This window comes from Notechis scutatus, chromosome 10 (assembly GCF_049901735.1).
Source record: "Notechis scutatus isolate UNSWTSFEM ecotype Mainland chromosome 10, rNotScu1.2, whole genome shotgun sequence".
NCBI classification, from domain to species: Eukaryota; Metazoa; Chordata; class Lepidosauria; order Squamata; family Elapidae; genus Notechis; species Notechis scutatus.
The window spans coordinates 280,483-294,770 of NC_142018.1; the positions used below are offsets into that span (position 1 = coordinate 280,483).

Here is a 14,288-nt window from a genome sequence, read left to right on the forward strand (position 1 = left end):
GAAAGGAGTTCCATGGGGAATATAGTCTCTGATTAGTCACAAACTAACCTGTGGGTGGAATTAATTTCTGACACATTAATTAAATGCAGAGTCAAAAGTAAAGCTCTTTAGCTGATGCATTTGACAAAAGTTTGTGCTACCTGGCACCTCCAATATTGTGGACAAACCCTTACTAAGGCAGTGGTCTCCAACATTTCCAGCTAGGCAGACAGCCGAGGGGGGAAGAGGAGAAGGTTCTGTGTGAGATGCAGGCATGCACGCAACTCCATTTGCATGCGCACACAAGCGGAGCTGTGTGCATGCACACTCACCCACTGCTTGCACAGCCCATGGCCCTGGTGTTGGGAACCCCTAACCTAAAGGTACAAGTTAGAAATGTGGCTTCAAAAATGGTACCCCTTTCCCCTAAAAATATGTCTCTACCGAATAACCCAAAATCAGAAATTGTTACATTTGGGAAACAGAAATTGAGGCAGCAGGAGCGAACTGTCAAGACCAAGCTAGAAATGAAACATGTCCATGGATCTCAGTATATATTCCTGCTAATTTCTCTGTAACTTCATTCCCAAAACAAGATGAAATGTGACTTCTGTATATCATATACAGGTAGTTCTCAACTAACAACTACAATTGGGACCAAATTTCCATTGCTAAACAAGTGGTTGTTAACTGCCTAGAGCCCAATTTCAAAACCATTTTTGGCCATGTCGTTAAGTGAATCATTGCAGTTGTTAAGTGAATTGCTTAAGCAAAACCAGCTTTCTGCATTGACACTGCTTGTCAGAAGTCGGCTGGGAAGGTCACCAATGGTGATCTCATGACCCCAGGATGCTTCAACTACTGCAAACACATGCTGATTGCCAAGCACCCAAGTTTTCCTCATGTGACCATGGGGATGCTGCAACTGTCGTAATGCAAGGACCAGTCATAAATTACGAATCAAGGATTATCTGTAAACCCATTAAACAATTATAATCAAAATACATATGAAGATAGAGCTTTGGAGATAATCAGTTTCAATATTTTGTTACACAAAATTTCAGTATCTTTTTTTCAATGCTTTACAAGCACTAGTTCCTAGCAAGGGTAAGATGTGCAGAAAGGTCTATGCACTAAAATTCAGCACAGAATGTAATTTTGTAGGACTGGAGGGCAATAGCAGGAATTTAACCCAACCCTTTTGTAGAAAATACACCTGATGGTATGTCAATGACGATTCTCAGTCATCCAGGTACAATCCAGGTGGTTGTCCAAATTTTAGGAATTTTAGCACATTCAAACTGCCTATTCTCCTAACCATCTTGTTCAGACTGAAGAAGCTGCTTGGATGGGCAGTAAATCGTATGGAACCAACAAGAAAATAAGCTCTGTTGCCATGACTCAACTTTCAGGCACATACCTGATGATGTTTCTCTGGGCAAGAGCCGGTGCTTCTCCAAAGATGCCAATGCAAAGTGACTCCCAAGGGTACCACAGAAGGAGAGACTTGTAACATGTGTGACTAGCACTTTCTTTTGCAATCAAATTCCAGAGAGAGAGACATGTTGAAGGCAGAAAGTCTAAAAGGCCAGCATCTCCCAGTAAGAAGATTATCTGGGTAAGCTGAAAGCGACCTTTGCATAAAATCTCAGAAAGCTATGGTCAGGGTGACAATATAGGACTAATATGTTCACAGTCAAATTGTTTGTAGTTTTGCAACACCAAGTATTTATTGCAAATTAAGGTATCTGCAAAGCAACAGGGGGAGGCAGGGCAACTTCAATAGCATTCAAGCAAACCAAGATTCTATTAAAAGTGTAGGTGCAAGATTCATTCTAAGTTAAGACAACCCGACCTTTTCACGTTTTCTTTTATACAATGTCTAAAAATTAATTTACCACAATTTCAAGACGGTTTGTCTTGCAGGTAAGAATGTAAGCCTGGAAAGTTTAAGGTAAAGAACACAGTAAATTTTAGAATATCTGAATGAAGCGTTCCCATTTGGAACTTTCCTTTGAATCCAGCCGTTATTCCAATTTCAGCTCTTTTTGTGTTCATCCAGTTACACTTATTCTACTGGTAAATTAGACTATATTGAGAATTCAAGACACTGCAGAGATGTGTTTTGGGGGTGCCTGGTTAAAAAGCTGTTTAGTATTCCTGAACTCATGCATTTCTAAAACTTTCATATTTTTTTAAAAAAAGTATTAAATCAAAATGATGTATCTTTCCTACTTTGGGTTTTTCAAGGATCATGTAACCCACAAATGGCAAGAATACCCAAAGGCTTTTCTCAAATCTGAATTTACAAGATGGTTTAAATTATTAAAACATATAGTCATAGATCAAACACAGAGAAGTTAAGCAACAGATTACACAACACACAAAAAACATGCAGGACACACCTTGCACTTGTCCATGATACATAATTTGGCTACAATTCTAAAGACTTCTTGATCCTGGTCATTTAGACCTGGCATGAGGTTATTGATGGATGAATGTAAATTTTATCAGGGCATCAATGTGATTTATTGTTTCAATTTGTCTCTTTTTTAGTGTTCTGTGCTTTTAGCCTGGCCAGCAACTAGGAAGGAAGGAAGGAAGGGATGGAAGGACCGAGAAAGTTATACAGTATTTGCTTAATAAAATGAAAGCTAAAATTCTCCGCTTCAGCTACATATTTCCAAGCCTTTTCCAAACTTTATCCAAGCCTAACATGGATACAGAATGGGTGGTAAATTCCCAAGGACCCAGGTCATCCCTTATTTGCTTTTTCCAAAACAATGAGCACTTGCCTATCAGAACTAGCTAGGTTACAGATTGTCTTCTCCAAATTTATTTAAGCCAATTGTTCAACCTTGACAGAGATACAACTGGGTTCTACCCAAAACTAGTAGTTATAGAATGGTGGAAAAATTACAGTGAAGGCCTTTTGTAGCCAGCTCCCACCCCACCCCATCAGGAATTCTGAGATTTGTTTTGTCTCCGTGCTGATTATTTATCAGCTCTGAATTCAAGCCTAAGGCAAAGGCAAGCGTTTTACAGTGTTTACTGGTTGGAACAAAAAGGCAATGCCAAATTCCTTATATAGACTCAAAGCAGAAATGGCTGGAAACTAAACAAGGAGAGACTAAGGAGAAAAATTATTCAGTGGAGCAGCCTGCCTCCAGAAGTTGTGGGTGCTCCAACACAACACTTTTAAGAAGAGACTGGACAGCCATTTATACCACTGACATGGTATAGGGCAGTGATGGTGAACCTTTTTGTTGTGGTGTGCCAAAAGCGTACGCAATAGCCCTGCTCCCTTTCCTGCATTGCACGTGCATGCGCTTCCCAGCTGATTTTCAGACTGTTTGAGGCTTTTTTCAACCCTCCCAGAGGCTCGAGGGAAGCCTCTGCAGCCTCAGGAGGCCGAAAAACAGGCCTTCTGGAAATACCAGAAGTGCCCGTTTTCAGCCTTTGAGGGGCCTCTGGAGCTCGAGGGAAGCCAGTTTTGGGTTGTGGCCTCTGGAGGCTGAAAAATGGGCCCATTTTGTCACTTCCTGTATTTCCGGAAGGCCCGTTTTTCGGCCTCCCGAGGCTGCAGAGGCTTCCCTCAAGCCTCTGGGAGGCCAAAAACCAGCTGAGAGGCGTATGCATGTGCAGTGCAGGTAAGTTTGGCTGGGGCTTGCATGCCTGCACAAATGGCACATGCCGTAGGTTCGCCATCATGGGTATAGGGCAGGGGTGTCAAACTTGATTTCACTGAGGGCCACATCAGAGTTGTGTTTGAGATTGGGGGGCAAGGGGGGGCATGGCCAGCATGATGTCACTCATGTCGGGGGGTGGGGTGCCTGCGGTGGCCCAAGTGCTCTGCTAGTGAAAACGGGCTCCCAAGCTCTGTTTTCAGCTGGGACGGTCTCCTGCAACCCTCTGCTGGCGAAAACAGAGCTCCGTTTTTGCTGGCAGAAGCACCGTGATCCAGTCGTATGCTATTTCCAGGGCAGCCCCACAGGCCAGATCTAAGCACACACCCCCAGGCCGGATCCAGCCCCCAGGCCTTGAGTTTGACACACCTGGTATAGGGTCTCCTGTTTGAGAAGGGTTGGACTAGAAGACCTCCAAGGTCTCTTCCAACTCTGTTATTCTATGTTCTAAGCATGATGGTGTCCTCAGTGATTCAGAAGCAAAAGACCTGGTGGAAGACTAAACCACGAGTTGCAAAATAAACATTAGGAAGAGTCAACAGAGTGTTCCCGATAAAACCAAATCTTTGCAGGCTGTCAAGAAACACTGAGCAACTGAGTTAGCCTAAATGTTCTCCCAGGGAACCTCTGGTGAGTTTTGTAAGGGAATTATTTTAATGGTATGAAAGATTAAATGTACAGAAGAGGAGACACATAGAGGTAGAATGGTATTTTAGCAAAAAAAAGATTGCAGGGCACATCAGCAAAGGACACAAAATAGAAAGTTACCCCATTTCCTCCGTCCCCCAAATTATATTCACTTTTGGATATTTCAACAAGCATTGCCTGGTGATTTCAAACCATACCTCTGAGCTCATAATAGGCTATTATTTATTTTATTTATATCCCACCTTTATGTTTATGAACTACTCAAAATGGTGAACATATCTAATGTTCCTTCTTCCTATTTTCTCCACAACAGCAACCACCCTGTGAGGTGAGCTGGGCTGAGAGAGTGATTGGCCCAAGCTCATCCGCCCAGCTCTCATGGCTAAGATGGGACTTGAACTCATGGTCTCTTGCTTTCTAGCCTGGCATCTTAACTATTAGACCAAACTGTTTCTCTTATTACAGATGGTCCTCGACTTACAACAGTTCATTTAGTGACCATTCAAAGTTACAATGGCACTGAAAAGGAGGTGATTTATGACCATTTTTCACATGACAACCATTGCAGCATTCATGTGGCCACGTGATCAAAATTCAGATGCTTCGCAACCGAGTCATATTTATGATGGTCACAGAGTCCTGTGATTGTGTGATCCCCTTTTGCAACCTTCTGACAAGCAAAGTCAATTGGGAAGCCAGAGTCACTTAACAACCAGGTTACCAACCTTAAAACTGCAATGGTTCACTTAATTGTGGCACAAAAAAGTCGGAAAAAGGGGACATTCACTTAACGAATGTTTCGCTTAGCAACAGAAATGTTGGGCTCATTGGTGGTTGTTACGTCGAGGACTACCTGTATTAGTTTTTTTCTTCCAACTCTGGCCAGGATGCCTATGGAATCGCCGCCTATCCTGAAATGTGCTTGGAGAGGAGGAGAGCCATATAAAGCTTGTGGCCATGTAGCAGACTCTTCTAAAAGACCTAGTCAATCCCTGGCGAGTAGTCACCTGTTTCAACCACAGAGACAGCCTAAAGAACTGGGTCTCTGGTGAAAGAATTAACTCATAGAACCGCAGAATAAATGTGAAGAATTCCGGCTGGATCTACCCGCTGGATCTTCTAAGTCAGGGATCCCCAACCTTTTCGACGCCGCGGCCCGGTTCCGACATCAGCTGGGCGCCGCGGCCCGGTACCGGCGTCAACTGGGCGCCGCCATCTTTTTATGACGAAAAGGCGCTTCCGGTGGCGTCACCGGAAGCGCTGTTTCGTCATAAAAGATGGCGGCGCCAGCGCTTCTGGTGAGCTTTTCGGGTAGAAATGGCTTTCTACCCAGAAAAGCTCACGATGCTGGCGCCGCCATCTTTTATGACGAAACAGCGCTTCCGGTGAGCTTTCTACCCGGAAAAGCTCACCAGAAGCGCTTTTTTACCAAAAAAAAGATGGCGGCGCCCAGCAACCAGCGGCCCGGTAAGGCTTGTTCCGCGGCCCGGTACCGGTCCGCGGACCGGCGGTTGGGGACCCCTGTTCTAAGTGACACAGCCACAAGACCTGGGTTCACAACTTCATTCCTTAGAAGGAGAGACACTCTCAACCAGCTGTTAGTCTCCAAAAAGGAGCATGTACATCCTAATGCTCAGTTTTTCAAAGCTACTGAATTTATTTCCTTTTTTTTTTCTTTTTGCCTTTAATATTTTAAAAAATGTTTTATACATCAGGAAGCTTTGAGATCCCTTCTCACCAATGTCTCCCTTATCTTCTCCGGCACCTTTTGTTCCAACTGCTGTACCTTCCATTTTGAGTTCACTGTTAGATTTGTTTCCTGTAACAGTGTGCTCAGCCTGGCACATGAGGGAGCATCAGCAATGAGGTCAATAAACTGGATTAGGAATAGGATAAGGCAACTAATGCACAGGGAAAAAAATTGCTGAATATTAAAATAGGGTCCCATGTGGGAGAAGTGATGAAAGAAAGGTGCTGCATAAGAATTGCTGCAATATGGTAGCTGAAATTTTGTAGGCTATACAAAGATCACAAGCATGCACATTAGAGTAATTCAGAATAAATGCCTTGCTCCAAATTGAATGTTTATGCCTAATTTACTTTCATCTTTTTAGTGCAAATATAAAAGCTAGGTACTGTAAGGTGCAATCCTGTCATTCTTATTCTCTCCTGTTATAAGGCAATCGTCCAGGGGATGATTAATATATTTATATTATGTGGATTGTATCCCTAACCTAAATGCTGGTGGAAACTTCTTAAGAAGTGATGTATGGAAGGAGAATCTAGTAATCATTAGAGCCGTGCTACCATTTGTGTTCACCATTGCAAAAGATGTTTTGGAAAATACAAAACAGCCAGCATTGGACCACTCTTTAAAGCAGCTATGTCCTTTCTCATAGCTTGGTGATATATTCATGCCTCCAAGGATTCTGAAACGACTTTTGGAACTGAATAAAAAAACTGCACACTCCTGGAATCTATGTGGCAATATACAGAAAATCATGTACCTTTCTGTCAGAACCAAGGAACACAACAAATATAGAAATCACGGGTAGGTACGCTGGTAGACATTCTTTTAGCTTTGTAAAACTGCACCTTTAAACGTTCAAGGATACATATACGCATATTTGTTTATTAGAAATAAATTGTCAGTGTATATAACTCTGCAAAAGGAAATTGTATAATGAGAAATTACTTTCATGGCATTAATAATAAGCCAAGTTCTTTTTTGTGTTACACAACAAATTGTCCACAAGCCAAGAGAAGAATATTTAAACCAATATTAAACCAATAATAAAAGGTAAGGTAGAGATAGGCAAAAAAAGGTTGTATTCCAACAAATCAGCAATTTTCAGGAAATCTTTACACCAATATTCAGGTCTCTGCCATTTCTGACCAGATTTTTTTTTTAATGGTCAATTTATAGTTACCCAATTCCCAAGGGAATTCAGTTACCAATTTTGAACATTTTAGATGGTCCTGACGGGCTCAAAGATTATTATTGTTCAGGTTTTGTAACCAGAAAGAACTGCTGAATTTGCTTTACTGCACAGTCCAAGAGTGACTTCTTTATGAGACAGCATCTGCAAGCAAAATAATATAAAAAAGACTTCTGACAAAAGCTACCCACAAATTTAGGAAGAATGAGACAAAGCATTCTCCGGTTTCTAATTTAGAGCAACTATTCTGATAATTTAGTTTTCAACAAATGGTTGTTTGTCACATGCCATGTTCATATGGGTGGATGTACTCTAGAGAAGGTATACCACCTTTTCTAGCTATGATAATGCTTAGTCTTGATGTCAAGATCAGTCTATCACTCAAGACCAAAGTAGGCTCTGTGACATAGAACACCTTTCTTTAATTAAGTTATGGCTCTGCTGATCACAACAAAGAAAAAAGCATAACTCAGAAAGCTCAAACTGCCCAAGGAGCTGCTGATCCAGTTCTACAGAGGAATTATTGAGTCTATCATCTGCACCTCTATAACTGTCTGGTTTGGTCCTGCAACCCAACAGGACAGATACAGACTTCAGAGGATAATTAGGACTGCAGAAAAAACAATTACTACCCACCTGCCTTCCATTGAGGACCTGTATACTGCATGAGTCAAAAAGAGGGCTGTGAAAATATTTACAGACCCCTCACATCCTGGACATAAACTGTTTCAACTCCTACCCTCAAAACGATGCTATAAAGCACTGCACACCAGAACTAGACACAAGAACAGTTTTTCCCCGAAAGCCATCACTTTGCTAAACAAATAATTCCTTCAAAGCCATCACTTTGCTAAACAAATAATTCCTTCAACTATTACAAACTCTGTACTACTACTACTACTGTTAATCTTCTCATCACTCTTTATCACCCATCCCCTCCCACTTGACTGTTTCCTAGTATGATTTGATTGTTGATTGTACCCTATGACTATCATTAAGTGTTCTACGTTATGATTCTTAACGAATGTACCTTTTCTTTATGTATACTGAGAGTATTTACACCAAGACAAATTCCTTGTGTGTCCAATCACACTTGGCCAATAAAGTATTCTATTCTATTCTAATCACGGATAGTCCAGGCACTCTTAGGTTCTCCTAATCTCTACAGACCAGTCTACAGTAATGCATAATATATGGGTCCGACACTGAAGATTACCTAGATATAAAGTTAGATGTTAAATCACTTCTTAATATGGACTGGCTGTTAGGACTGTACTTCACGTCTTCATGTCTTTGACTAGTTCTTGTTCCACCTCTAAGTGTTCATTTATGTTTAGGGGATGCATCACTGAATGGCCAAAGGAAGAACTGTGTTCACCACTGCAATGCATGAAGGTCACACTTTAGGTTAGGAATATATGGGAATGTGAGATAGCGCTTTCCCACTGGTGATACCACCATTTCTAGGAAACTAACTTGAACCCACATTGCCGGGGCCAAAAAGACAATACAACACCATGTCTATGTTGTAGTCAAGAAAAGTCCACAGACAGGAAACACAAGGTTACCAGAAGTCAAACTTCACTTGAAGAGTTTATGTTTTATCCCCATCTCCTATCAGCTTTTCAAAATTAATTTCTAACCTTTTTCCTTGGTTCTCTAATTAACTTTTAGTTGTGAGCAGATACAGGAAACACCACCTTTGGTGTGGGAAGTCAAAAGAAATAAATGTTGTTAGGGGCTTGTTCTTGCATTATGCTCTTGTAAAAACTGCCCTGGAAACGGCACAGAATGGACAACATAGAATTTAAAATACAGATTCATCCAGCTATTATAAACAGGATAATACTCTTGCAAGTAGTAAGGCAACTAAGGAATCCCAGGACAGACAATCCTCAATTTTATAACCACAATTGTGATCCATCCTAGGTCAGTCTGGTTGTAAAGTGAGTCATCCATATGTTTGGACTTGATTTTGTGCCCATTTTTACTGCGGCCGTTAAGAAAATCAGAGTTATGGTATTAAGTGAATCCAGCTTCCTCAATTAACACTGCTTGTTGGAAACTGGCTGGGAAGGTTACAAATCACTATCACGTGACCACAGGATACTGCAACTGGTGGGTCAATTGCCAAACTCCCAAATTATGATCACATGGTCACAGGTCATAAGTGCAAGGATAGGTCGTAAGGCCATTGTAAATTTGAACCATTGTTAAATGAATGGTTGTTAAGTGGAGGACTACTTGTACTCTGGAAATCCTAATACAGGTAGTCCTCAACTTATGACCACAAATGAGCCCAAAATTTGTATTGCTAAATGAGACCTTTGTTAAGTGAGTTTTGTCCCACTTTACAACCTTTCTTGCAATCGTTAAGTGAATCACCGCAGCTGTTAAATTAGTAATGCGGTTGTTAAGTAAATCTGGCTTCCCCATTGATTTTGCTTCTCGGAAAGTTGCAAAAGGAGATCATGTGACCCCGGGAAAATGCAACCGTCATAAATATGAATCAGTTGCCAAGCATCTGCATTTTGATCATGTAATTGTGGGGATGCTGCAGCAGCCATAAATCACTTTTTTCAGTGCCACTGTAAATTTGAACAGTCAGTAAATGAACTGTTGTAAGTCAAGGACTACCTGTACTAATAAATATTTGCCAAGACAGCAGAGATGTCACAGTAAGATATGGGAGGAGGGAGATTAGTAAGTAGGAAAAGGGACACATTCTTTTTTTCATATCATTTTTAACTTTCCACCACAACTACTCTGGGACACACACACGGACACACACACATGGACACACACACGTTATGCTGGCTTAGAGGTCTCAGTTCCTAACCCTGAGATCATGCAGTAAAGAACAAGCTTTGAAACTATCCAAGCAGGGCAAGCATTCTCTGAGAAACCCTGCCAGATGGACAACTAGAATCAAGCAGTTTATCACATTCCCTAAATTTGGTGAAGCCAGCAGGAGCATATATAAATATTCACCAACCTCGTAGCTCTCCACCATTCCTGCTGATCAGCATGGAACAGACCCGAGAGATCTGACAACTCGAAACAAAAGTTATACACAAGGTTTGCCACGGGGCTGTGCAAAAGGGCCAGAGGAAATCTTAAAATGTATGAATGACTGCTAAATGAACCCCCATTCATTCAATGCCAAGCTACACAGACAGCCAGACAAAGTGAGAAAAATGGATGCTAACCATAAAAGCGGGGAAAGGGTTTGGGTCTCCTACCAGATATTGCTTGCAGTAATGATGGGAAATTACTCAGAAAACTTGGGCTCAACTTGAAAAGCTAAGCAGGGCTGTAGATAGGAGACCACTAGGAAATCCCTAGACTGAGATTTTTTAAAATCCTATTCTGGAAAATGACCATAGTACAGCAAACAAGACAGCCATAGGGATCGGCTCAAGTCAAGCTCAATGAGATATTTCTTGGGGGCCACCCCTGGTGCTGAAGGACCACAGGGACTTGTGGGAGGCAGTCTATAAGTTGCTGGGCTATCAGGAGACACCCCAAAACAGGACTTGCTGCAGGGAAAGTCAGCTGCCCCACCAAATGTGGAGCTGGGAGGGGACTGCCCCAAAAGAGCAACAGGGAGGGGCAAAGAAACCCAGCCGGGCACGGAGCCAAGGGGGGAAGAAAAGGGGGCCGCGTGGAAGCGCCCCCACCCAGGAGGGACTGGATCAGGGAGGGAGCAAGCCTCGCTTCTGGGGCAGGAAGACTGGGGACTTCTCCCGCTTTTCCCTCCAGGGGTCTGGGGGCCCCTCCCGCCCAGCAGGATGGCGGGACGGAGGGGGGCGATCCGTCGATGCCCTTCCCCAACGGGGCTCCTCGACCCGGCTGAGTCTGGGGCGCCGCTGGGCTACTTACTAGGGGTCGTTGGTGAAGCGGGGGCTCCGCGGGGCTGGTAGCCGTAGAGGTGACAGTAGAGCACGTCGAAGCAGAAGCAGCACATCTCGGCCGACACCACCATCTTTCTGCAGCCGCCGGGCCCGGCGCCGGGGAGCCCAGCAGCGCGGCGGGGCCCGAAAGGCCGGCGCCGGGGCCCCCTCCGCAGCCGGGCGGGCGAGGCGGCGGCGAGAGGGCGCAGCCGGGGAGCCCCCGCCAGCCCCCGAGGCCGTTGAGGCGCGGGCCGCCCCGGCCGCCGCCGCCCCCGCCGGTATCGCCCCCGGCTCGCCGCAGCGGAGCCCCCTCCGCCGCCGCCGCCCGGGCCGGCCGAGCCCGACGGAGGGGAGCTGGAGAGCTTCTGCTTCTTCACCCCGCAGCAGCCCGCCGCCATCTTGGAGCCGTCTCCCCCACGCAGCGCTTCCGACCCATGGCGGGGGGCGGCGCGGCCGCGGGGGGGCGGGGCGTGCGCCGGCCCCGCCTCCTGCCGGGAAAGCTCCTCCTGCGGGGAGGGAGGAGGGGAGCGGAGGGCGAGGCCGGCCGGGGGAGGAGGGAAGGGGGTTTGGGGAAGGGGCGCGGGGGACTGGAGGAGGGGGCAGGCGGAGCGCAGGGGGAGAGGAGCGGGCAAGCGAAGAAGGGGTCACGGAGGGGAGGAGCCAAGAACGGAGGGAGGGGCATTTGGGGAAGGGGCGCGGAAAAAGGAAGAAGGGGGAAGCAGGGCGGAGGGGCGAGGAAGCCCAGGGGGAGGAAGAGGAGGAGGTAAGCAAGGAAGGAGGGAGGAAAGGGCCGCGGGAGGGATCCGGGAGGAAAGGGGAGGAGCCAGGAAAGGAGGGCGGGGCGTTTGGGTAAGGGGCGCGGGGAAGGAGGGGATCCCCGCAAAGAGGAGGGGGGAAGGGAGGGGCGTGGAAAGAGAAGGGGGAGAAAGGCGGGGAGAGGAGGAGTAAGGGGGACGGGGGGGAGAAAGTGATGGAGAAAACAGTCGTTAGTAACTCGCAAGTTACGATAACTCTGCCCCCCGGTTTTTTACCATCCCCTTGGCCATTTTCTCCCACCTGCCCATCCTCCAGTCCCCCAAAGGGCCGGTTCCTGCTCGGGGCCCGCGACTGGCGGTCTCTGCTGCAGGCACGCTCGCTTGGGGGGGGGCTCGTACTCAGGATCCCCCTTTGAGTGGGGACCCCTCGCCACTTTGCAGGGCGCTGGGAGAAGCAGCCCGGGTCGGTCCTTCCCAGCACCCGGTGGGCTTGCGCGGGGAGCGTGTGTGTGTCAGCGTCTGAGTACTGGAACCTCCGCCGGCTTCGCAGCCCATCCCCAGCCCCCCAAACCCGGAACGGAGCCGGATGGGAACGAGGGAGCGAAACTCCCCCGACCTGTTCTTGCAACGCTCGCAAAGGGGACTTTGACTGGCTTAACTGGGTTCGCTTCCAGCCAGGGATAAACAGCCTGCGCCGCCCCAGCGGAGCCGCCGAAACCGTCGGGCTGGCTCTTTCAAAACCGGTCGGGCGAGGCGGGCAGGAGCTCCAAGGTGTAATTAAGCCTGCGTTGCTTTCTTGCAAGCCGCCCCCATTCTTTCTGGGAATGCTCTTCTGGCACTGGCCCTACTCCTGTCACCCAGAGTGGCGGCTTCACCTTAAGTCTAACCGGATTGCGCCTATGCATGGGGGGAAATAGACATACAGGACAGGTAGTCAGTCCTTTACTTACAATCACAGTTGAGCCCAAAATTTATGTTGCTAAGTGAGAAATTTGTTAAGTGAGGTTTATTTATTTATTAAATTTATATTGCTGCCTATTCGCTCATGGCAACTCAAGGTGGCTTACAGAATGTAAAACCATATTTAAAATAAAAAAAAACAAAAAGTACCAAATAAGTTAATAAAGTACAATAGAACAAAATCTGGAAAAATAAATAAATCACCCCCCCAACTCCCCCCCTACCCCCGCCCACACATCACATGAGCCATTTGATGGGCTCCATCTCACTCTGGGTTTCCCAGGCCCGATGGCCAAACCAGGTCTTCAGAGCCTTCCGTAAGAAGAATGGGGGGCATTCTAATCTCTGGGAGAATGATGTTCCAGAGAGAAGGAGCCACTACAGAGAAGGCCCTTCTGGGTCCCTCCAGGTATATCTCCCTCGGGGATGGACCCACAGGATTCCCTCCCTCCCCGTCTAATAGGTAGGGTAGATGTGTGACCTGCGAGAGACCTTCTCTCAGATCACCTGGTCCCAACTCATGAAGGGCTTTAAAGGGGACAACCAGCACCTTGAACTGCACCTGGAAGCAAATCGGCAACCAATGCAGCTCCTGCAGGAGAGGACTATTTTGATTTTGTCCCATTTTACAACTTTTCTTGGCCAATTTGTTAAATGAATCAATGCAGTTGTTAAATTAGTAACTTGGAACAGTTATTAAATGAACTGTTGTAAATTGAGGACTACCTGTAATCCTGGACTTAAAACAATTCATTTAGTGACATTCAAAGTTATGACGACACTGAAAAAAGTAACTTATGACTGTTTTTCACATTTACGACTGTTGCAGCTTCCCCGTGGTCACGTGATCGAAATTCAGATGCTTGGCAATTGACTCACATTTATGACGGTTGCAGTGTCATGATCACTTGTTATAACTGGATAAGCAAAGTCAATAGGAAGCAATGATTCACTTAAGAATTGTGGCAAGAAAGGTCGCAAAATGGGGCAAAACTCACTTAACCAATATTTCACTTCGCCACAGGAATTTTTGGCTCCGTTATAGGCGTATGTCAAGGACTGTATAGATTGCAACAATAACACATGGAGGTAGCAGCCTTGTCTGGTCTCTGAAGATTAGCAGGATTGACCCTGGTTATTGCTGGGTGGGGGGGCCGCTTCCAAGGCAGAGTGGAAGCTTCAGAAGGAGGCAAGGGGAAACCCCTTCCGGAGGCTGCCCTGGGAGCTGAATATGCTGTCAAGGGACTCCACTTGAGGGAATCTGCCCTTCCTTACAACAACATGCGCTTGTGACGGATCTCTGGAAGCTCCTGGGTGAGCCAGTTTAGTTGATAAGGCACCTGGTTAGAAACCTGGAGACCATGAGTTCCAGTTCTGCCTTATTCATGAAAGCTGGCTGGGTGACTTTGAACCAATCATCAAGAGACT

The 14,288-nt window shown here is 45.8% G+C and overlaps 1 protein-coding gene across 1 annotated transcript in view; it reads right to left on the minus strand.

Annotated features, from left to right (window-relative positions):
• The window catches only part of AMMECR1 (AMMECR nuclear protein 1), a 157,330-nt gene extending 145,642 nt beyond the window's left edge, over positions 1-11,688 (minus strand). Inside the window, 5 exon segments of the mRNA XM_026678569.2 lie at positions 11,135-11,168; positions 11,171-11,252; positions 11,255-11,444; positions 11,446-11,558; positions 11,561-11,688. Of these exon segments, the coding sequence (XP_026534354.2) occupies positions 11,135-11,168; positions 11,171-11,252; positions 11,255-11,444; positions 11,446-11,558; positions 11,561-11,581 (440 nt within the window). The 5' untranslated portion in view covers positions 11,582-11,688.
• Positions 11,689-14,288: the final 2,600 nt, after the last annotated feature.